Source organism: Monodelphis domestica, chromosome 5 (genome assembly GCF_027887165.1).
Source record: "Monodelphis domestica isolate mMonDom1 chromosome 5, mMonDom1.pri, whole genome shotgun sequence".
Lineage (NCBI taxonomy): Eukaryota > Metazoa > Chordata > Mammalia > Didelphimorphia > Didelphidae > Monodelphis > Monodelphis domestica.
The window spans coordinates 127,613,789-127,638,081 of record NC_077231.1 but is presented as its reverse complement, the minus strand read 5'-3'; the positions used below and the strand labels follow the sequence as shown (position 1 = coordinate 127,638,081).

Genomic DNA, 24,293 nt, shown 5'->3' with positions numbered 1-24,293 from the left:
AGCATAAATAGGATTTGCCACAGATACTTAAGAAGAAATTTAATGTTATGGCACCAGAGGTAAAACATCTTTGGAAAGGGCATCATTTTGTCTTAAATTTTTTTTATTAATTTGAGAGCCTTAGAAGCCCTTCCCTCAGAAATTCTTTCTTGAGGGGAAAGCTGTATATTCTCTAGTCCTCTCACCACCACACTTTAAAAAAAAATGTCAGATCTAAGAAATTTTAGAATGTTTTCTTAGGAAGTTTCTGAATTTTAGGAAGTGTCCTAACAGGTGAGTCAATGGGGAAACAATATATTCACATCTGTTTTTCAGTTATAGATACAGGGTAAACTGCTATATGCTAAAGGAAGAGAACTGGTTTGAGTTCTGAAATACCCCAGTAAGACTGGTGCAGGCTTTACTGGATGACAAACAGCTTCAAAAGGGATTAAATTTCCTCTTTCCTTCTAACTAAAATAAGTTGTGGAAGATGAAACCATAATTAGGACAAAAGTAATTTTTCTGTTTTCTGAATAAGTACAACAATTTCAAGGGCTGGCTATGTAACTCCAACCCCCTCCCTAGAATGCTAAATAAAACACCATCTTGTCTTTTGCAACAAAAAAAGAAAAAGAAGAAGAGGAGGAGGAGGAGAAGGGCTGGTTCTAAGGAAAGAAGGATCTGTGTGTTACACAAACAAGTCAGGGAAGTTGATGGTACAATAGCAGTGGGGTTGGTGAGAGAGATGAAGGTAAGGGAGGCAAAAAGAGGTTCACCAGAAGCTGCCAGCCTCAGGAAACCTGATGAAGTCAGTTTCTGGGGTTCAGTTTTCTGGGAATAAGGTAATTCCCCACCCCATTTCTCCCATAATTTAAAGGAAAAAAAGAAAACCACAACCAAAATACCTTTTTTTTAATCCAGACCAATATTTAGTTGGATGACCTGTTTATTTAATATATTTTATAAGGAGGGAAGTATATCATACAGACATACACACAAAACTGCTTTTAATGATCTCTCATCAGCTCAAAATCACACACACTCACCTTTAAAAAAATACAAATGTTCCCCCATTGAAACAAACTTGCATCGCCACAAATCTCTAAAGCCTCGATTGTGGATAACCTGAAAGGCAATGTAGAAAGCATGCTGGGTACAATTAGGCTATAGCAAAATAAAAAATAACCCAGGCATCCGAAGTGACACAAAGATAACATTTAGAATATTTTTAAAGGAGCTGGCTATATAACTAGTGGAAAGGATAACAGATGAATAACTTCATTGTTAAACACAAAATGAATACAGAACTAGGGGAAGGTCTCCAGCATTTTGGAAAGACCTGTGGAGATCTGTGGGAAGACATGGAAAGAAAGAAACAATGAGAAAGCATGGCTAGATCACACAAAATAAAATGGCATAATTTGGATCATTCATTTTAAGAAAGGTTTTGCAGAAATAAACCTAATGAACTCCGATTAAAAGGGAAACAATGGGGGAGGTAAAGAGAAAAACTTTGCAGTAAGTTTCTCTAATCAAGGTCTCATTTTCAACACACAAACTCATACACCCCCTCTCTGATTCAGCTTTGTGTATGTGCCAATATTACTCAACTGAGGAATAGTCTAAGGCTATGAATAGACAATTCTCAAGAGAAGAAACCTAGGCAATCTATAGCCACATGAAAAAAAAATGTTCCAAATCACTAGCAATTAGAGAAATAACAAATTAAAGCAATTCTGAGATTCTACTTCACACCCCTGAGAGTGGTAAAGATAACAAAAAAAGGAAAATGTTAAATGTTGGAGAGATTGTGAGAATTCAGGCACAGGGTTGTTCTTTTGGTAGACCTGTAAATGGGTACAACTATTCTGGAAAGCAATTTGGAACTATACAAAATAGTTTGCCAAACATGTAAATGTTATTAAAGCATGTCTTCTGACCTTGCTATACCCAAAAGAGATCAAAGCAATTTCTTTTGTGGTGGCAAAAAACTCTGCATGAACTAAACAAATTGATTAATGACTGAATAAGTTATTATTCATAAATGTAATAAAGTATATTTTTGCTGTAAGAAATAAGGAAAGTGGTGATTTCAAAAAGAAAGGAAGACTTCTATGAACCAATATGGAATAAAGTAATAAAAACAAGAACAAATAAAAAATAACATCAGTATAATTGAACAGTTTTGAAGATTTATAAATGATGAAGAATGAAATGAGCAGAACAGAATACCTCATATAAATGTTGTCAACACTATAAAAACAAATGACTTTGAAAAGCAAGAACTGTAATCATTAGAATTACCATCCAGTGTTCCAAAAGACTGATTATAAAATATACTGTCCACCAGACAGGTGATAGTTATAGATTTCAAAATGTGATATATTTTTGTACGTAGCCAGTGAGGGAATTCATTTGCTTGATGATGTATATTTCTTGAAAAAGTGTTTTCTTTTCTCCTTTTTTAGTGGTGTAGTGGGTGAAAGGAAGTAAAAATAGATCTCTATTAATTAAAAATTCTTTTAAAGTAGAATGGGGGGAGGGCTACAGATATAGAATGTTAACATGAAATTTTAGATGAGGTTACTATATTTTTAGTTTTGTTTTATTTTGCTACAAGAGACCTCTCATGGTTTAGGCATAATATATAAATTGTTTTCATATAAAAACAAAATATTCATAAATTTTTATAATTAGATCAGAGAGGAAATGAATAGGGGAAATATAGAAATATTTTCCAATGGAGGAAATAACATTGATGGCATCATGGATCCTATGAAATACAACATTATGTTAGAAGAATACAAAACAATATGAGGATTATGAATATGAAAAAAAAGGATATAGATGCAGCTAAGTGATTCATTGGTAAAGAGATAGACCTAGAGACTGGAGGTCCTGGGTTCAAATTTGGCCTCATATACTTTTTAGCTTTGTAATCTTGGGCAAGTCACTTGACTCCAATAGCCCTTACCACTCTTTTATCACTTCTCTGCCTTGGAACCAAAACACAGTACTGATTCTAAGATGATTCTAAGAAGGTAAGAGTTTAAAAAAGAAAGGATGAACACACGTTGCCTAGAATAGTACATTTTTCAAAGAAGTTGCTCAATTTTTTTTCTTTTTATACTCCCCTTTCTTTTCTCTTCTTTCCTTTCTCTCTCTCTCTCTCTCTCTCTCTCTCTCTCTCTCTCTGTGTCTCTCTCTCTCTCCCTCCCTCCCTCCCCAACCCCCCCCCCCCAACAATCACTGGATTCATGTCTCAATCCTGATACAATCTGTAAAATTTGTCAAGTTCAACTCTGATGTTTAGTTTCCTTATCCAAAAAAATGAAGATAACCCCACTTCTTACCTTACAGATCATTGTGACCCTCTATGAAGGTTCTTATAATTAGTATGTATATTTAAAGTGACTAGGTACTATCTGATGCTGATATTTGATCCTGTTTTTAAATTAAAATGGCTCAGTATCCATTCAACAAGATTCTCAGTTTCCTCCTGAATGAGAGGCATTGTTCAGTAACCTAAGGAAATGAAGGTAAACATAATGCTCGTGCTGCTTCCAAGGACTTTTCAGTTTAATGGTGGCAGGCATGAAGGAAAAACACCCCAATAATTGTGAGTAAAGTTTGGAATAACTATTATGAGGACTCAGAGTCAGTCATAGTGGGCTCAATCTGCATTATTCAGGGACTACTTGCAGCATCATTCATTAGCTTTGAAATAGAGAGGGGAGACAGATGGGCAGGAAACCAGGTTAAGGTTAAGTTGTTAATTTCTCCACCTTAGCTGATGTTCTTGATTATTTCAAAATCTATTTTTATTTTTTATACATGCTGGCTACTTAATATATGTGTACTATTGTGTTAAGTAAGTATAATACTCAAGAGGGATCTGCAATTTCATCAGTATGTGGATATTCCTTCTGATTCTGATCACGACCCATACCATCCTGGATTTATTCGGTGAAATTGCCAAAGTTCTCTTATAAATTAACCAAAGATGTCTATCTGATCCAATCTACTAGGGTCCTTTCCTCACTTTTTCTTGATAAAATCAAAATCCTAATCGAACAAATTGGCTGTTAGTTACTTGCCACTTTTGCCATCTGACCAGTAAGAGTGCTAAGGGAAATAAATAGCAACAACAACAAAAAGTCATTTTAGTACATCAATTCTTATAATAATTATATTCTTATAATAATTTCTATTCTTATAACAATTTAGTACTTTATATTCTTAAAATTCTTATTACCTTTCGCAGAATGGATATAGTTAATGCCATCAAAATATATAGAATTAAATGTCACATATTTTAATTTTTATATGAGAATATTGAAGTAGAAACTTGTATTTTGGTAATAATCCTTAAATGGACTAACAGCTCCCTTAGTTGGCAATCTGGTCTAAATGACTCCAGACTGCACACTCAATCCACTTAGCTGTCTACCTCCACAGAGATGAACAATAAACTTGGACCTGAATTGGGCAGGAAAAATAGGCTAGATATCATTTGGGAAGTGATATAGCCCTTTCAATTAACTCAAGATGTTTTGACACCTAAACTAATCTTTTTTTTTACACCAATAATCTCTCTGTGATGTTCTGTGATTTACAGTCATGTGCTCTATCTATGAAGAATCAAAATTATGTATGACCTAATAGGCACTAGAAAGTCACATAGTAGGAATTACTGACAAGGAAGACAAGTGAAAATGGCTTTAAAAAAAGGAAACTGGTATCCAATGAATGTTAAAAGGTCTAGAGAAAGAATTTTATTTTTGTGGCTTTTTTTAAACCCTTGCCTCCCATTTCTGGTCAATATTGTATATTGTTTCCAAGGCAGACCAGTAGTAAGGGCTAGGCAGTGGGGGTGGGTAGTACTGTAGATTGAGAGCCACACATGGAGACTGGAGGTCCTAAATTCAAATCTGGCCTCAGACCCTTCTAGTTATTTCATTTTGGACAAGCCACTTAACCCACACCTCCCAGACCTTATCATTCTTCTGCCTTGGAATCATGTTGGTTCTAAGATAAAAGGTGAGGGTTTAAAAAAAAAATTCACTAAATGGGCACTTGTAGATTGGGTGAGGTTCACTTTCTTCCTTCTTTGTAAGGTACTATTGGGATATATAGTTTTCTCTTTTCAGTGCTATAAAGCAGAATGGAAATTAATATCATGTCTAATCTATTTCTGGGACTTCCAACTCTGTAATTATAATTATATTATCAGTCAATCAGCAAATATTTATTAAGGCCATGTTATGTGCTGGGCATTTTGCTAGTAGGTACTATGGATACAAGTGTAATGACTGAAAAAAATCCCTTTTCAGAAGAAGCTTACATATGTAAATATCTACTGCATACATATAAAATCAGCAAATGCAAATATATAATAAAATTAAATACAAGATAGTTTGGGAGGGAGTATGCAAGAAATTACTGGATTTAAGAGAATTATCTATCCTTCCCTCTTAAATTTTGTATACTCAATGCTTTTTGGCACTTCTTTCTGATGGAAAAAAAGTAGAAAAACAAAAATGTTTCCAGTCATGGCCTTTACTGGTCAAATACACTCTAAGTAACTATAATTCTGTAGGCTTATTTTATTAGTTTATTTACTCTCATCAGTGGTACAGATTACAGCCATTCATAGATAATCTTCATGAGTTGCTTTGGTCAAAAAAAGCATTCTGGTGACTAACCTTGCTAGGCTGATCCTTACTCAACTCATTCCTGCTATATAAGGACTATAAGAACTTTTGGCTGTCTATCATGCAGTCATTTTCACATCAAGAACAAGCCATGGAATAGGATTCAAATAGATGTTCAACATATATAATTAATTTCAATTCTAATTGCATATTGCTATGTAATTATGAGTTTATAATTCTATAATATTCTGATTCCACAGACATTAAGTACCTACTCTATGCATAGGAAGACAACAAGATGCAGGAAAAATAGGAGACAATTATAATATTCTTTGGCTATTGCAGAAGAATAAAGGCTAAAAATAAGGTGGTGTAGCAGAAGCGGGATGATAGGAAAGAGGTTGCGAATATATAAGGTGGGTTGGGAGGAGAACTAAATACCCCAGCATGCCCTAGGGTCACTCCCCCCTACTTCCTGGCATGGATTGGCCTGGAAGTGTGTGTGTGTGTGGGGGGGGGGGGAATGGCCCCTCCCTATCACGGGATTGGTCCAATTCAAGATCAATCCCATTTCAGGAAGTAGGGGTGTGTGGTCCCTCCCCCAGCACAGGATTAGTCCATTCCAGGAAGTAAGGGGGAGGGACCCCAGGGGCACGTTGGGGGGTGATGCAGTTTCTCCCCACACACCCACACACAAAATATTTTAAAACCCACAATAATCAACTTTGAGGAATAAAGGAGAAGAAAAAGTTAAAGGTGATTTCTAGGTTCCAGCGTGGGTGATAGGGAGAATAGTGAACAGATACAGAGAGGATGGGGAGATTTTGATTTTGAGGTAGTAGAGTCAAGGGGAGACATATTGTGTATAATACCAGGGCAACATCAAGGTAGAAATGCTTAAGAAGGAAGTTAGATTGGAGATTGGAGCTCAAGAGAAATTAAAATATTGGTTCAATATGTTCAATATAGACAAGTATCCAAGTATCCAGAGTGGAAGAGGTACCCAAAACATAAAATGTAGATCAAGAAAAGCAAGAAAGCTGAGGTGAGAGTCTTGGGAAGATGCCCACGTGCATAGAGAGATGAAGGGTAGCCTTAATCTTCCTGAAGTAGCTGAGGTCTTTTGCTAAAACAGTGGGATCAGAACATTGGCACTGGGGACTTGCGTAAAGGGAAGTTTTAAAATATTTGTGGGAGAGGGTGATAAGTAATGAGAAAAACTAAGTGGATTGTCATTTAGTCAACCAGCACAGATAAAGTGAGCATTTATTTTACACTAGGAATTGTGCCAAAATGCTAGAGATAGAAGGAAACGGGGGTTGGGGGGAAGCCCCTTTTCCCAAAGAGTTTACACTCTAGGGAGGACAAAAGATGGGTCCACAGAAGATACAAGGGAACCTTAGAAAGGTCAGCACTAGCAGTGTTGGGGACCAGGAAAGTTTTCTCCTTGAGCTGAGTCTTTGTAGTGACATTATACTGGTCCTGGTCAGCACAATTTGATGACCTTCTTTAGCTTTTCATTGTGGTTTATCTAATTAGTTGGATGCTACAAAGGGGGGGGGGGGGAGGAAAATGGAACAGAATAGGAGTCATTTATTGAGAATTAAGGGGAAAGAATGTAAACCAGGAGGTGAAATTACTGAAGAGTGAAATTATATAGTTTAATCTATATGTGGAGATTGAGAAAAGGCCAGTAGATGTAAACAGCAAGGACCCAGGAAGTGTAATATGAATGGAAGAAATACCATTTAAAGGAGTTTTCTGAGTGAATGAAAGAGATGGAGTCTATAAGTGGGATGAACCCAGAATGTCTTGTTTTAAAATGTTTCCTATTTAAATAAATGCCTGAGAATAATCTGGTTATGGAAATGAAAAGAATGGACGTAGGCATGACTAATTTACTCCTGTACAAGTGTGTCTTGCTTCATAATTAGAATAAAATTGGAATGATTATATAATAAAATTATTTATCTATAAAATTTATTTTCAAAAAAGTTATGTACTGTCAGGGATTCTTTAAAGAGCAGTCACCTCTGGTACGTATTATCCAAAATTAATTTACTAACCTATATATTGGATAATTGTACAAATGTCATAAATGTAACATAAATGTATAGTTTGGAGAGGCCAGGTAACCCAGTGGGTAGAGAGCCAAACTTGGAGACAGGAGATATTAGGTTCAAATTTGCCCTCAGACACTTTCTTAGCTCTGTGACCCTGGACAAGTCACTTAACCCCAATTACCTAGCCCTTACTGCTCTTCTGCCTTGAAAGTCATACCTAGTATTGATTCTAAGACAGAAGGTAAGGGTTGCGATAAGTAAATAAATGTGCTGTTCAATAGGTGGATACTTATTCCTCAATAAATAACATTTTGGCTTTTTTTAACTTGATTGTGCTTTGAGAGGATGACCTTTTCCATAATAGACATAAACCTGATTTTCATGGATAAGATTCAGTGAGAAAAGTGAGACATGAGGATCTATCCTTTTTAATAGCATTTTAATTTTTTCTTTATCTACCTTTCTCTTATTTTGAAAAGTAAAACTGCCAAATGCATAAAGTTCATTCACAACAAACAAAAAAGCAAATGGCCCTTTTCTAATTTCTCTGACAATATCCCATGTCATTGTAACATCTACAAGAAAACCAGACTAAAGATGTTAAAAGTTAGAGCTGTTCAACTGAAATGCTTATATTGGTATATCTCTAGAAAACAAACCTCCTCTCTACTTATCTCTATATACTTTTATAGAAAACTTCTCTATGAACATGTTAGCCAGAGATTACTTCTACTTTAGAAGGATATATACAGCCCTGCCATAAATTTAAGAAGAGATTTCTGGGGGAAATTTTAGTGTCTTTCCAAATTAAATATTTACGAAGTATATTTACATTTTTCTTTAACAATTGTATTTCAAGTATGATTTCCTCTAAGTTGTTAAGAACTTGATTTAGCAAGTTGTGATAGTGATATGGTAAAAAGTCTGTGGAAACTTCTCATGCTATTACATGCGACATACATATGTTTCCTCCAAAATCATATAGCAGAGAAAGTACAATTTTAAATAATGTCAGATATTTTAAATCTTTTTTTTTCTCCCTACCTCTCAGTGGAATTTCGGTAACTAGCACGTCATAACCATCTATAAAGTTTATTCTACTTTATCGACTCCTAGACTACAAAGATGTTTTGGTATGTATTGAAAACCCACAATAATCTGTCTTAAATAGAATGTACAGAAGTCCTTGCCTTCTAAGTGTTGCTGTGCCCACAAAAACCACCGAATTATTGTTTTCTATTGTCTTCATTGTGGGAATGCTTTATATTACTTCTTGTAAAAAAAATCTGCCCTTTTAAACTGTGGAAATTGTGACAAAATCAGAGCATAGGGGATAAATGATATTAAAAGGGTGTTAAACAGCCTGTCTTTTGATTCTAGCAGTCAGTAACAGATGCTAAAGTGGGTGCAATGTTTGAGCAAGGAATTCCTAGTGCTTTTCCAAAGCAAAGCTGAATTTCATATTACTTCAAAAAGAGAAGCTAAAGGCTGCCATTTATTTAGCAACTTATTTGACAAGTTAAATAGTAGATAAAGTTCCAACCTATGACAGCCCCACAGCAGATGCAATTTCTCTTTTCCTTTTAAATAAATCATAAAATACCCTGTAGCATGAATAGAGGCCAAAGTTGCCAGACTGGACATTAGGTGTGATAGTGATTGTTAACCTCTCATGGACTAGAATTGATTTCTTGTAGTCTCTCATTTGCAAAATAGGTAAGAATCGTATTTAAAATGCCCAAAGGTTTATAAAGATCCCTAACCTAACAAAGAAGGGAGACTGGAAATTATCCAGTTTTATTCAGCATAAACATGCCAGGTAATTCAAGTCTCAAAAGTAGATGGTTTAAGCACAATGAATAGACTCCAAGCTTAGAATCAGGAGGTCCTGGGTACAAATATGGCCTGAGACACCTACTAACTGTGTGACCCTGGGCAAATCATTTAATGCCCATTTCCTGGTCTTTACCACTCTTATACCTTGGAACCAGTATACAATATTGATTTTAATATGGAAGGTAAGTTTTTTTTTTTTTTAAGAATCTAAAATTTAGGAGAGAGAATGTGATATGAAGGATAATGTAGCAGACTTGATTTCAAATCCCTTCTGTGACACATCAAAGTTTTGTGACTCTGGGAAGAATACATAATTCCATTCATCTTCCTAGGATTTTTCTACTTAGTTGACAAGTTGAGCTGGGTGAGGGGAGTTGTCACACCTGGAATACGATGATTTTACCAATTTTCACACCTGTTTTTAAAATGTGAAAAACAGTTATCGTAAACTATTCTTTTGCTCTTCATTGTATAGAATGTGGGGAAATAATATAGAGTAGGACTATGATTTAAGGAGAAGGGAAGGGAATTAACATATATATATATAGTGCCTGCTATATGCCAGGCACTGGGCTAAGTGCTTTGCAAATATTATCTCATTTGATCCTCAAATCTGTTTGATGCAAAGAGAGGTTGAGTGACTTGTCTAGGGCTTCACAGCTTGGAAAATGATTTGATTTTCTATAAAAATATAATTTCTCTAATTCTTTTGCCATTGTTAAATCTTCAAAAAAAGTGCATAAAAAATCTCTCTGTCTCTCTCTCTTCTTCCATCCTTCCCTCCCTCCTTCTCCCTCCCACCTCTCTCTTTAAAATCAAAACATTACTTCGTTTACTTTCCCAGAAGACTGTGTTATGGAGAACATGGGGCATGCCTCACTGAAAAAGAAACCCATGAAGGTGGCTGCTGAATGATCTCTTGATCCTTGGACAAAACTGAGGGAAAAGTCTAACAAATGCATCGTTTTGCAGTAAATTAGATCAGATTTCCACATCTCTGCTCTCAGCCTGTGAGCTGACAGTTCAGTAAAATGTTCCCTTGTAAGGTTCGCCCTCTTAGGAAAAGGGGCAATAATTTATCATTAGGATTTCAGACTCCAGGTGTAGATGAGAAGTGATGGAGCCTCCAGCGAGGCAGGGAGAGTGTGCCGAGGAAGAAAATTTTATCTGAAGCCTAATTCCCTAGTTACAGCAGAGAATAATTAAGATAATATTGCTTCGAGTCCTTTAATGATTAAAAATCACATATGCAGAATCCATAAATTGGAGGGCAACAAATTGGAAGGCTAAGAACGTCAGAGATCTGTTTTGTGCACAATGTACTAGAAAGTACACTCGTGGCAGAACAGCACAGGCAGTCACCAGAGACTAGGCCCATTCCAAGGACTTTGTTTAGATGCAACAAATCATTTGTCTGTTATTAACCCAGAGCTTGTAATTATGCAGATTGCCATAGATTTTCCTGGGCCTGGAAGTGAGATTGAGGGTTGTTCACACTATAGCAGGCAGCTCAGGGCTGGCCATGCATTACTGAACTTGCCACATTTATCATGTTGACTGATGGCAGCAGAAGCAGGTCTCAGGTCCCAGTGGTTAATGTAGTGGGTAATTAACTGTCATTTGCCTAGTAATAGGCTGATGATCAATGGTTTGTGTGGAAACAAATTCTAATCAGGTAGCTGATAAATGCTCAGCTAGCAAGAGCAATTGAAATTGGGGGAAACTATGTCCAGAATTTCAAAATGGCATTGTGTGCATTAGTGGAAAACCAAATAAAAATTGCATTATCCAATATTAACCATCGTTGATATTCATGTATGTATATAGAGTGGCATGAAGAACTTTAAAGGTTTCTTTATCTTTTGCTCACTTTTTGAAAATGAATGAAGTTCTTAAGTATGCTACTCCTGAATAGACCATTAGGTAGCAAAGGACCAAAGAGTGATATTGGCTTTATAGTAAATTCAGAATTCTGCTTATAGAAGTATGAAAGGCCTAATTTTTCTTTAGAATTAAAGAGATGCTGGTTGGAATTCTAGTTGAAAATAAGTAAAGTTTCATTTAAAAGGAAGTTCTACAGAGGCCAAATTCTTTTCCTGATAGGAAGATTATAAAACCACTAGCAATGCAATGCTTGCCTAATGATGTATTCCTCAAAGAAAACTGGAGGAAGGTCTGTGTTTGGGGGGAAATATTGAACACCAAAAAATCAAGACTGTTCTATCAAGCAATATCATGATTGCCCAAAACTTATTAAAAACACTCACCCTCTTAGGAACTGATTAAAATATATCTGAAGTTCTTACCTTCAAGGTGTTCATGTTCAGAAGATGTTGGGCATCTTGATGTACATGTTTAATAGGCATTTTGCCAAAAATCAGATTTGCAACATCCAGTCTTGCCATTCTTTCAGACAAACGTAATCAGTATGAAAGCAGACATCGTGCTGAATTGGAAAATATGTATTTATGCCTTTAAAGAAAAGCTATGTCTTTATAAATGGAGGGCACTTAGAAAGACTCAGAAGCACACCTGTGTAATCTTTAAATTCAATAAAATGAAAGGATGAGATTTCTTTAAATTGCATTTTTGTTACCAAACTGAATTCCCTATGTTGTACCTTTTGAATGCATTAGTTTAGAACTGCTTTTAATTTCTTCCTTCCCTTGAGAGCCATTATGTTTTTCTCTTCTCAGCCTGATACTGGAGAAAAAAAGAAACTGGCAGATGTGTTGTGTTCATGTAGCTTGCTTCCTGGAAAAAAAAGAAAATAGCATTAATGACAATATGCAGAATGTTATTCTATGCATTCTTACAATTATTAAGTACTTTAAATAAACTTGGCTTCAAATATTGCCAAAAACAAGTAGAGTAAATCATTGCTCCTTGTTTGCTCCTGTTATGAGTCTAGATGGGCATTTACTTTTGTGCAATTTTTCAGGCTATTACAGAAACTATTTGCAGAGATCTAGAGCAAATAGGTCCTTTTCTTTTTTAAAGTGTGTGTGTTTTTGTACTAGACATTTCAAATGATTCTTACAGTATATTATACTTCAACTCCTGGACTAGCTACATATAGTTTACAGCCTCATTTACTTTAATGTGCTACCTGAATAACATAATCATAGCTATAACTATGGTATAGGGCTGTAAGGTGCATGAACCACTAATGCTTTCTGACTGTTTAGATGTCTTGTTCATAAAATGTTCTTTTAATAATAATGCTATAGCTATTATTAACTAGATGTCAAAAATCCAAAGAAGGCTGCATCTTTTAAAGATGGCTTTTTTTTAATTTCACCTAAAATGTTGTTGTTGGTTTTTTTAAAAATAAATTTGGCAATAACCCCAAAGTTACATGGATCTTATATTCATGGTACAATCCAAGAACAAAATTCTTGCCATGTATTCAAACTGGTTGGCTTCTGTTTGCATGTGGGTACATAACCCTGCTTTGCTATTTCCTTTTATTGAATAAGAGAACTTTGAAAGAAATAATGATATATAGGACCCCCCAAATGTTTACATTTAATACATAAAAGTTGCTTACCTATATATCATAAGTATTTTGTTTTGATTCCTTTTCATCCATAATTTCAGATTCCCTTTCAATAATTTTATTTTTGTAAAAAAAAATACATATATTCTTTTAGGTTATTTGGTGTAACAGGAAACTGTGCTGCTTGCAGTAAGCTTATCCCTGCTTTTGAGATGGTGATGAGAGCGAAGGACAATGTTTACCACTTGGACTGCTTTGCATGTCAGCTTTGTAATCAAAGGTAAGAAAATTTTATTGGGTCTTCCAAATGCAATGGAATAGTTCTCTCTCTTTCTTTTTTTTAAGACCAGAAAATATTTGACTCCACTAAACTTAAAGGAATTATTTGAATGTAACTGTGTTATTAACACTCATTTAGGCACAGGAATACCCAATTGGGATAGGAAAAAAAACAGGTGATTACATAATTTCTTCCTTTAATTAATTTAATGCATCATTATATTACATATATTTGTAATAATTTAATAAATCATTATTTTCATTCTAGTCCTTTTCAAAAAATTGTCAACTGGGCATTGGTAGTTTAAAGAATAGACATCGTGTCTTAGTTTCCTCATTTAAAAAATGGAAATCATAATAGCACCTATTTCCTTGGGTTGTTGTGAAGAGAAAATAAGCTAACATTTGTTAAACATTCTTCAAATCTAATAGCATTATGTAGATGCTAACTATCATTATTATAACACTGCTATGGTACTTCCTCAGTATTAAGAGTGAGCCACCCAAGCCTTTTCATATTCAATGATTTTTTTCTGCCTCTTTATAGAAATTATTCACAGAGGATCCAACCAACTTCCTCTGGGCTTTGTTCTAGTTCTGAAACAAATTGCCAACAGAAGTTTTGAGGAAAACAAATATTTTTATATGATCTCTGTATTTTAGCGTCTAAATAAATAACATTGGCAACTTGAGTTTTCTTTTACTGTAACATATGGAAATGCTACTTCAAGGGACTTACATCCTAATGAAGACAATATGAGTGAGCACGCGCGCGCGCGCGTGTGTGTGTGTGTGTGTGTGTGTGTGTGTGTGTGTGCAGGTGAGCACACTAGGGAATCTTGAGGAAACAGCACTAACAATTTGGGAGATCAAGAAAGATCTCATGAAGAACTTAAATGTCAAGAATATACTTTCTGCAGATGATTATTATCTAATGTGACTCTCCCCTTTTAAGCAGTCTTCAATTACTATATAATGCTTCATATAATCCTGAATTGGAACACACTCATACATTTTCATATTTTATGTGCTGTAAGTTATTTGGTTAAAAGAATATTCATTTGATTTGGTTGAAGAACACAAAGCATCTGTACTTTCTTCTTCCAAAACTTCAGGTATATTTCTGAAGAACTTCAATAAGCAGTTAGACATGTGCCGATACACATTAAAGCTAGACATCTTTCTCCTAAGGGATAATTGGAAGGGCTCATCTTCCTAGTCCAAAGAGTAGGTTTTATGACACTAGATCCTTGCAACCACAAATTACAACCCAAACACTTTTGGCTGAGACTCAGAAAAAAATTATCAAATGCAGCTTATTTCCAAAAGGCATATTATTAATAGACAGAGTAATTGCATTGATTTATTACTTTGGTCTACTGACCTAAGGGTTGAGCATCCCTATTCTAAGCATATTTTGTACATAAAATTAAATCATCATACAAATATTAAACCATTCTTAAACTGTATTAGGATACAGAATAATTGCGGGTTGTTAATACTATTTACAAATCATGCATCAATTTTATTTCACCATGGAAATAAAAAAAATGCATTCACAATTAAGTCTCTCTCCCCAGTAGAACTCAGTCAAGTAAGACAAACACTCCTAAATTCTGACTCTAAAACTGTTCATATTCTTATTGCTGTAAAACACTACTCTAGTATCATTATGAAAGTACCTAATATATTTCTGTTGTCGCTTCATTTATTACATGCCATAAGGGGGCCGCATATCTTTAGTGTTGGTTATGCACAATTAGCACTTAGTTATTATCTTGTCACTTTAGCCCATACAAGACAAACTTCTTTAATGCAAGAAGTCAGCTAATCTTCATCAGTCAAGCAAAGCAGGCAATTTTTGTTACCCTCAGTACAAAAGGTTTTCCACGTAGGTGACACTTTTTTCCTAGAAGTTAGCTTGGAAAACCATTGTTTCCAATAAAGCCATGATAATTCATGGTGCTCTACTTTAGGCAGCCAAATAATTGTAATAATTGGTGTCTTTTCAAGTGAAACATAAGGCAAATTGTTGTTGATAGATAACTTTCCCAAAGAGGAATTTTTTGTTGTTTTTGAAATGAGATATCATGAATGTTGAGTAAGATTATTTATTAGGTTTTTAGTTCTAATATTTAATTTTATATATAATTAAAATGAAAATCTCCAACTATTCAAAGCAAGTCATGCCTTTTAAGGCCTAATTGGGCCATTCACAAAATTCTCACTATCCAAAAATCTCCATATCCAAAAATATTATTTCTAAATACAGAAATCTATGTTCCAAATTACCAAATATAGATGAATTAGAATCTTCTCTGGGTCTTGATTCTCCAAGATGGAATATGTATATGGAAGTAAATGCTTATAATCCAAGATTTCCTTCTCCTAACTACAATAGCCTTTCCTTATTTTGAATGAGTCAAAATATAATACAATGATTTAAATTAGTTTTTCTTTAAGATCCATTCATAATTGGAATGTCTTAAACACTAGGATTTGAGAAAAATCCTTTATAATTTTATTTTTTAACACTTACCTTGTGTGTCAAGAATTATAAAGAATCAAGAAGAATCTCCCCAGAAGGGGCTGACAATTTATTTGGGGATATAAGAAATTAGATAAAAATTAGATAGATAGATAGATAGATAGATAGATAGATAGATAGATCAGTGTGTTTTAAGGTATATGGTGATCATAGGAATGATCAAAAGACTTAATGGAGGAAATAAAATTCTAGGTCTTAAAAGATGAGATGCTCTTTAAGAGGTGTGATGACTTCCTCATCCTGTACAATTCCAATCACATAATGGGACTTGATACATGTTGAGAATTTAGAGAGATACAAAGGCTCCTGGAGGTTGTTTCCATCAAGTAAGAAAGAATGAAGGGAAAAAATGAGATATCTTCAGAAATAGAGCTTGCGTTAGGGACTCGGGGAAAGAAAGCTGGATTGCACCAGATTACAGCGTGCTTTAAATGTCAGGTCAAGCATTGTTTTTGTGATTTTGAATGGCAGTGTGGTTCAGTTGTAGACCTCAAGATCCTACCAGGTAAACTCAGCACAATTCAGTGAGGACTTATTGAACATTTATGATGTGCCAGACACTCTGCTAACCGTTGGGAATATGAAGACAAAAACGCTTCTCTCCACAAGGATCTTATTTTTTCTACAAATGTTAATCTTTGGGCATCTAAGTGGCCAGTGGATGGAGCGCCAGACCTAGAGATGGTTCAGATCTGGCTTCAGCCACTTCCTAGCTGTGTGACCCTGGGCAAGTCACTTGACCCCCATTGCCTAGCCCTTACCACTCTTCTGTGTTGGAGCCAATACATAGTATTGACTCCAAGACGGAAGGTAAAGGTTTTAAAAAAAAAATTCATCTTCATTGAAAATTAAAGCCATGAGGCCTGAAAGCCATGAGACCAACTTGTAAACTATTTGGTAATTTATGTCAAAAGTCTTTGTAATCCATTTTTAGATGGTAGGTGCTTAATAAATGCTTATCTCCATACTCTCCCTACTGCCTTTTGTAATGAGGACCAGGACTTAGGAATGTGATGGTATGTTACTGGTGCTAAGTACTTTGCAATCATAAATTGTTAGATCTCATCTCGGAAAACAGGTTGGCAAAATAGTGTACAATAGGTTCACAGTACTAAACATAGAGGGGAAATTTTTTTAATTTAAAAATAAATAATATAAATAATAATCGAATAATTAATTTAATTTCATTTAAAAGAAACCTTCCCCTACTCTGTAGTTTACATTCAAGTGAAGAGACTGATCACAACCTGAGAATGGTAGGGGGTAGCACTGAAATCCTTTTAAGTTTTCTGTAATCCTGAGTGTCAACTTGAAACAGAAATACAGACAGAGAATAGAATTGGGTCCTACCTAACTGTTTTTATAAGAGAAAGGTGGGACAGTTAAATTGCAATTGTCTGATTTAATTTGCCCTTACCCTATTAGGAAAGTTAAGAGCTGTAGCCTTTTAATGACCCTTTGAAGGGATGGTAGTAATAGAAGTGCCTTTTCTTTATTTTTTTCTAAAGCTTTCTTTATGTGCTTACCCAGCATCATCAGCTATTTAATGCAGAGGGTATTATGTAAACATTTTTAACCCTTTCAGAAAGTTCTTAAGATTTTTTTCATATGAATTCAACTTAAAATTAAGCTAACAAAAAAACAACCATCATACCGCATATATAAATCCTTATACTTTTGTAATATTGGCATTGTAGGGGGAAAAAAGAGATGAAATTATACTTTAGACCAAAAGTATTTTGGTGAAGATTGTTAACTTTTTATCTATTCCAAAGTTGTCAGAATAGGAATCATTTTAATGACTTGAATTTTCAATAAAATTATTTTACATGGAACTCTAGTCCATTACTCGACATTTTCTAATCTATTCTAATAACATTCATTACATTACAATAACATGTCAAATATGATAGCAATAACATTGATGTAATAGAACACTAGTCTCATAATGTAAGATTTAAATATAAACTCCAATATTTAAATCTCTATTAGAGTGCTAAAATTACTTGACAACTGCATGTTTTTCCCTTTTTGATCTTTGTAGGCTTTCAATATGTAAATATTCTATGTAAAATTACAAAGTTAACTTTAATTCCCTTTTTTGCTGGGCATTGGCTCATACTAACTTTGTGACCCTGGGCAATTTATTTAATCTGCCTAGTTTGGACTAGAGAACTTCCAAGGTCCCTTTCCTCTCTAAATCTATGGTCATATGATGCCCATAACAATGTAGAATTATAATATATGTAAATATCTAAAAACAGTTCAGATATTGAATAGCATTGTTACAAAGCAGGAGACAACAGTGGATTTGCAAACAGTAGATATGGGTTTTGACTCTCAATTCATTTTAATTTGAGCTTCAGATCCCTCATCTGTAAAATGGGGCTGATGATAGACTGCCTGCCTCAGGAGATAGTTGTGAAGGAAGAGCTTGGTAAATCATAGAGCTGGGTAAATGGGAACAATGGTTTATTGCTGTGAAGACTTTATAACAATGATATATGTTAATATATAATTGGAGAATAACACTTTCATAGTCTGTAAGGGGGAAAAGTTTTTAAAGAGGTTTAATAATAATTTGACTTCACCTGTTGTTTTGGGAGCTAATGTATTTTTATTTATCTTAATGTAAACTTAGTTATAATAATGTGAATTTTGTAGTTCTTTAAGATTAGTAAGAGGAGTGTATTGAGGACATTCATTTCAGTATGGAAATAAATTCATAAAGCATAAGGAAGAGCTTTAGCAGTTTTAGTTTTGACATTATATAAATATTGATTTTATTAAGAAATTAATATTCACTTCAACAAGACAGGGCATATAAATCATTGGTTTTGAATTTTAGCCTGTAAATAGTGTCTGTGCTATTTTGTTCCATATCTAGGAAAATTTTCTTCCGGATGGGAATGCAATAGATACATTCCCAACCAAAGATTTTTCTATTTTTTAGTTTATTTTGAGTTACCAGTATAATCTACAGTAACAAATCGTCTTTCATCATTTTAAATTATCATATAATTTACAACCAGTAAAGGAGAGAAAAACAATCCAAGGCCAAGATGTTTAAAGTTCATTATATCAGTCTTGACCTCCAATAACTGCAAGATTTCAAGATCATTGCTTAAGCTCCCCTTTCAGTCAACATCATCAGCAGGCAGTAATCCTAGAGGAGGGGGGAAAGTATACTCCATAAATAAACAGACCAATTTTCCTTTAAGAGGAAAAACTAATTCTTTTCATTCTACTTTTTTATTGTGCAATTCCCCCTATCTACTTTAGTGTAAGGATAAATTTCCAAAACTACCCAGTTGGAAAATAAATGGGTTCATTGTTTGTCTAGCATTCCAATCTTTGCAAATGTAAATCAGCCCAACTGCTACTCATTGAAGCCTCAAACTTCACAAAACATTAAAGGGTAGCTTTCAATACACAATTTAATCTGACAATCCACTTAGATTTCTACTTGAACATCATTAGAAATTGACTGTCTGATAAAGAGAGGCCACTATCAAAGGTCAGGAAGGTCAACTTGTATAATTATATGTCTGTTATACTGGGTCAACTCTAGCAGACAGGACTGTTTGAAGGTTAAATTGTTACAATTAAATACATATATAAACCTTCCCTGGGCACCCCACCCCCACATAGCAGTTAAATCAGTTCTAAACACAAGCATTTCTTGCTGACCCTAATGGTGACCAAAGTCCCATCATTTAGAAATTCCGCCCTCCCCTCCTCCAACAAAAAGCCTTTATTAAGAGCATTATTGCCTATAATAGATTAAGCAGCGCGTTATGAAGTCAAATGCATAGTTAGCTAATGAAAATGGTTTGCTTTATTCACATCAGTGTTCCCTTAGTTAATTCTTTTGTTTTAACTTGAAATCTCCAAGAAATGCCTCTGTAAATGGTTTAGAGTTGGTGAGCATGTCTCAAACCAGGAGTCTTACCCTGCAGCATAGTCTGTTCAAGAAGCTTTCATGCTGCAGACTTTCTTTTTTCACTTTTTAATCCTTAAAATTTAAACATTTTGACAAATAGAAAGCACTAAAATAAGCTTAATTTCTAAAATCTGCCTGTTTATTTTAATGTTTTCCCTCCCTGCCCTCCTTCATAATGTGAATAAATGGACAAAACAATGCCAATGCTTCTCTATTCTTTCCCAGAAAGCAATAAAGTTCTATTTGTTCTTCAAATAAATCGTTCTTTAATATATGCTCACCCTAGACAAACCTGTTGTCTAAATATGGGGCTGCTTTGGCTGACATCTCTTAATTATGATTTCTTTTAAGACTTAAGTTTAAAATTGGAAATAATCAAGTAGCATTTCTATAAAGTTCTAACTTGCCTCATTTTGATAAAGCGTTATCTAAGCCAAACTTCAGATTTATAGAATTATGTCATTGACAAAGAACCATATTTTAAAACACTGCCTCTACGATAAAATGGTCTTAAATCTGTCAAAATGATTCTTTTTTATTATATTTTCAGGTTTTGTGTCGGAGACAAATTTTTCTTAAAGAATAACATGATCCTTTGCCAGACGGACTATGAGGAGGGTTTGATGAAAGAAGGTTATGCACCCCAGGTTCGCTGATCTATCAACGTCACTCCACTAAGAATACAAAAGCACTACATTCTTTTATCTTTTTTTGCTCAAAATGTATATAAGAATTGACACAGGAACCTATTGGATAGCGTAGATATAGAGAAACAGGATGATCGTGTGGAATAAAAGGCGGACTGCAGCTGTATGTAGTAAAATTGCTCTCCGTCAGAGTTGAATGTTTATTATTAAAAACAAAAGGTAATGTACATATTGTCAGATTCTCTTGCTTGCTCTTTGTTTTGTGTCATTTGGCATGAGATGTTTATTTTGGACTATTGTATATAATGTATTGTAATATTTGAAGCACAAATGTAATACAGTTTTATTGTGTTACCATTTGTGTTTTGTTTGCTTCTTTGTATTGTTGCATTTAGTACAATCAGTGTTTAAACTTATTGTATATTTATGCTTTCTGTATCTATCAGCTATTTTAAATGAGCTGTAACTTTCTATTAAAAAAATTAAAGGGTAAATCCCACTAATTGCTACATACATAGATAAAGCAAGTCTATCTATGTTAAATATTTAAGAAAACAAAAGTATTCTAGCAGCATCCACTACTACTGCCACTATGATGAAGGGTCTGTCAGTGTTTTCATTATAAGACCCCTATTTTCAGGGGCTTGAAGATCAGCTTTTTAAAAAAAACGCATAAAAGTTTCATCTAAGAGTAATTTTATTTTTTGTCAACTTGGGAAAAAGTGGCATTTTTAGAATATATCTTTAAATCATGAAAATACTTATTAATGATTTCAGATTCTTGTACTCAATCTTCTTAATATGTTTCATGATTTTTTTTTGTCAGCCTTTAGTCCCCTTTACAAACTAGTGCCTTTGGTTGTCATGGATTTTTTTTCCAAAGGGTTAATTTAGAAAAGTGTTACTGCCCTGGTGTAGTGACTTAGAAAAGTATCAAAGTTCTTATAAAAACTTTTAAACATCATGTTATCCTTGATTTTTTCCACATAATCTAAGGTCTTTGAAAAATATTTGGAGTTGCACAGAAATTTGCTGAAGTCTTATTTCTATACAGTGAAGCCATGACATCCTCTCAGCAGTGCTACTTGTGTCTCAAAACTGGATAATACTAGCTATTAAGACCAATTGGAAGAAGAGAAACAAGGATTGGATAAACCACTCTGAAACTGATTATATTTTATTCTGCATTCTACCATCCTTTTAACATTCCAAACTGAGCACTTTTAAACTTGTTCCTCATACTCCCAACTGCTTTTATTTAAATTTAAAGAAACTATTTGCTCAGATTTCATCACAGAGACATCGAAAATCTGTCATTACTTATTCTTTTTGTTAGGAGTAAATATTATTTCTAGGCTTACCTCATAGTTTGCAAGTGAGCAGGTTTATAGAAGACAGAACAATTATGGAAGATGTGAAGACCTGAACTCCTCTTGGGTGGGATTCATTCCATTCAGTCACTAAGCTGTTCTCACACAGGCACAATGAAGCATATAATTTGCGAAAGCAAATGTGGTGCTATTAACATTTTGTTTTTGTTTTGCTGTGCCTATAGAGGGAATTTAGGTTTTCCACTGGTTTTGCAAAGAAGTTTTGTCTTATAAATATACAAAGAATGGAAGTTAAGGGTAATGAATGCATCTTATGACTGTTTTGTTTTGCTTTGTTTTAGACAAAAGTATATTTTCAGACTTCTAGTCTGGATGTGAGGTATTTGAGAACTTGAATTTAAAGCAAAGCTTCATGATCAGTATGCATTTAAGTCTGGAGGAAATAGACACATGTACACATTTTCTCAATACTTGCCAAAGGTTATTTTCAAGAGAACTTCATGCTTTGGAAAATAAACATAAGCATTTTAATGATATTTCATAGTAAGCAGCTTTACATTGAATATCACAAAAGTGTAATTAATTAGTACAGAGACTAAAATTCCAGATGAAAGTTACTTATTTGATGAAGAATCTTTTATGAAAAGAAAGGAAAAAGTAAGAAGTGGCTTTCCTATTGCCCTCTCATTCTTGATAGTTACCTGAGGTCAAATAATATCTAATTTGCAAATGTCTTTTAAAATGTAAACTATTTTACATTTTGTAATTATGTTTCAGAACATGTAAGGTAAATTGTGAGCAAAATTCATTTTGTGGTGGAAGGCCATCCTGTCTTGGATGGAAGGTTGGACTAGGTGGCCTCTCAGGTCCTTTCTGATTCTGTCATCTAATTGAAGGTCCTCACTAGCAAAAGGCCAAACTAATTTCTTTTTACTTCTTTTCTAGTACTTAAAAAAATTCTTTTACTTATAAGGAAAATAAATGAACTGGATTATTTATTATATCTTCAATATGAATAAATTTAAAAATTTAGAGGCTTGATTTACACGTTGAAATCTTAAAATCAACATCTGCACTGCTCTTTTAATAGTGATTTTTTTTTAAACCCTGTCTGCAGTACACTATTCAGATTCACTGGATTGTGGCAAGTTTTCCTCTTTACTTTTTATATTTCACATTATGCTTCATTTTCCAAATCTTGCAGTATTAGACTCAAGCTTAGATTTTTTTTAAAAGAGGGGACAGTTCCATTCACCACATATTTCTTATATAATCTTTGCGTTGAAGGATCAGGGAAGCTCTACTTCACAAAAACACTGATCAAGTTTTAAGCTGAAATGTTTGTAATTTTACTTTCATCTTGCTTAATAAATATCTTCTGATCTCTTTCATCCATTTTTATACTTGGATTTATGCTTTTAATAAAAAGGTTATAACTCTGCTTCAATTGCATTTAATTGTCAGAACCTTAGATGATCCATATAGAAAGCTTAAATTTAAGCGGAGAGAAGAGAAAGATGCTTACATGCATTGATATGCTTATGATATGGGTTAGTTGGGACAGAAAAAATAATCCCACAGTATTATTTTTAGTGTCTTGGGGATGGGTACTTTGTGGTTTTATTTACTAGGGAAGATTGTCAAAATTGAAGATCACAAGTGTTAGGCAAAATTTTATATGAATAATTGTAACCAGTTGATTTGAAAGTATTAATTGTTTTACTATCAGACTTATAAGTTTATCCATTTTAATTTAAGAATTAATGGGGGAAAACCCCACTAAATTCCAAAGTGTAGGGGGTGTTTTTTCCCAAAGGAAGTTGTTACTTAAATGAAGCAAAGCATTCACAAGTAAAATTACAATGTTGGTTGTGCGTGTGTGTTTTGGGGAAAAGGGGACGTAGAAATATGTGAGTTCACTTAAGCAGTTAGGGAAATTATATAGACCAAATCTATTCAAGTGTTCACTTAAGTAAATTACAACACAATCTGTGTTTTTATTGTAATAGAGTTACAACAGCAGACCAGTAATTAGGAATTTTTTTCATACATAGGAAGAAGTGGAAAACTGTACCCACAGTTGGGGGAATGGATGCTATGATACAAGTTGGGAAGGGGAGAGTGGGAGAGGGGCTAGATGAAATCATCCTCTACTTACCATCTAACAAGCATTTATTAAATGCCTACTCTGTGCAAGGCACTGGCGATACGAAGACATGAACTAGAGCTTTTCCTCTAGGAGTTCCTTCTAGGGGGATACACCATGTAAATAGGTAAATATAAACCTGATAGTTTGAAGAGAAGACTTCCTGTAGGAAATTGCATGAGCCAGTTAAAACCAAAGATTCTATAAGGTGTTGTTAAGAGGAGGGCATGCATCTTAGACATGGGAATAATCTCTGCTGAAGATAACTGGTTTGTGAAACAGCACAAAATATAGACTACTTTGGCAAGTACACAGAATGAAAAGGAGTGATGTGAAATCCATGTTGGAAAATAAATGAGAGTCAG

The 24,293-nt window shown here is 34.2% G+C and overlaps 1 protein-coding gene across 5 annotated transcripts in view; it reads left to right on the top strand.

Annotated features, from left to right (window-relative positions):
• Positions 1 to 23,223, top strand: part of LMO3 (LIM domain only 3) — a 73,644-nt gene extending 50,421 nt beyond the window's left edge. For all 5 annotated transcript variants that reach the window (XM_007503596.3, XM_001366694.5, XM_007503597.3 and 2 more), the window contains 2 exons: positions 13,189 to 13,314; positions 20,355 to 23,223. In XM_007503596.3, the coding sequence (XP_007503658.1) occupies positions 13,189 to 13,314; positions 20,355 to 20,460 (232 nt within the window). In that variant the 3' untranslated portion in view covers positions 20,461 to 23,223. The remainder of the gene's footprint in view (positions 1 to 13,188; positions 13,315 to 20,354) is intronic.
• Positions 23,224 to 24,293: the final 1,070 nt, after the last annotated feature.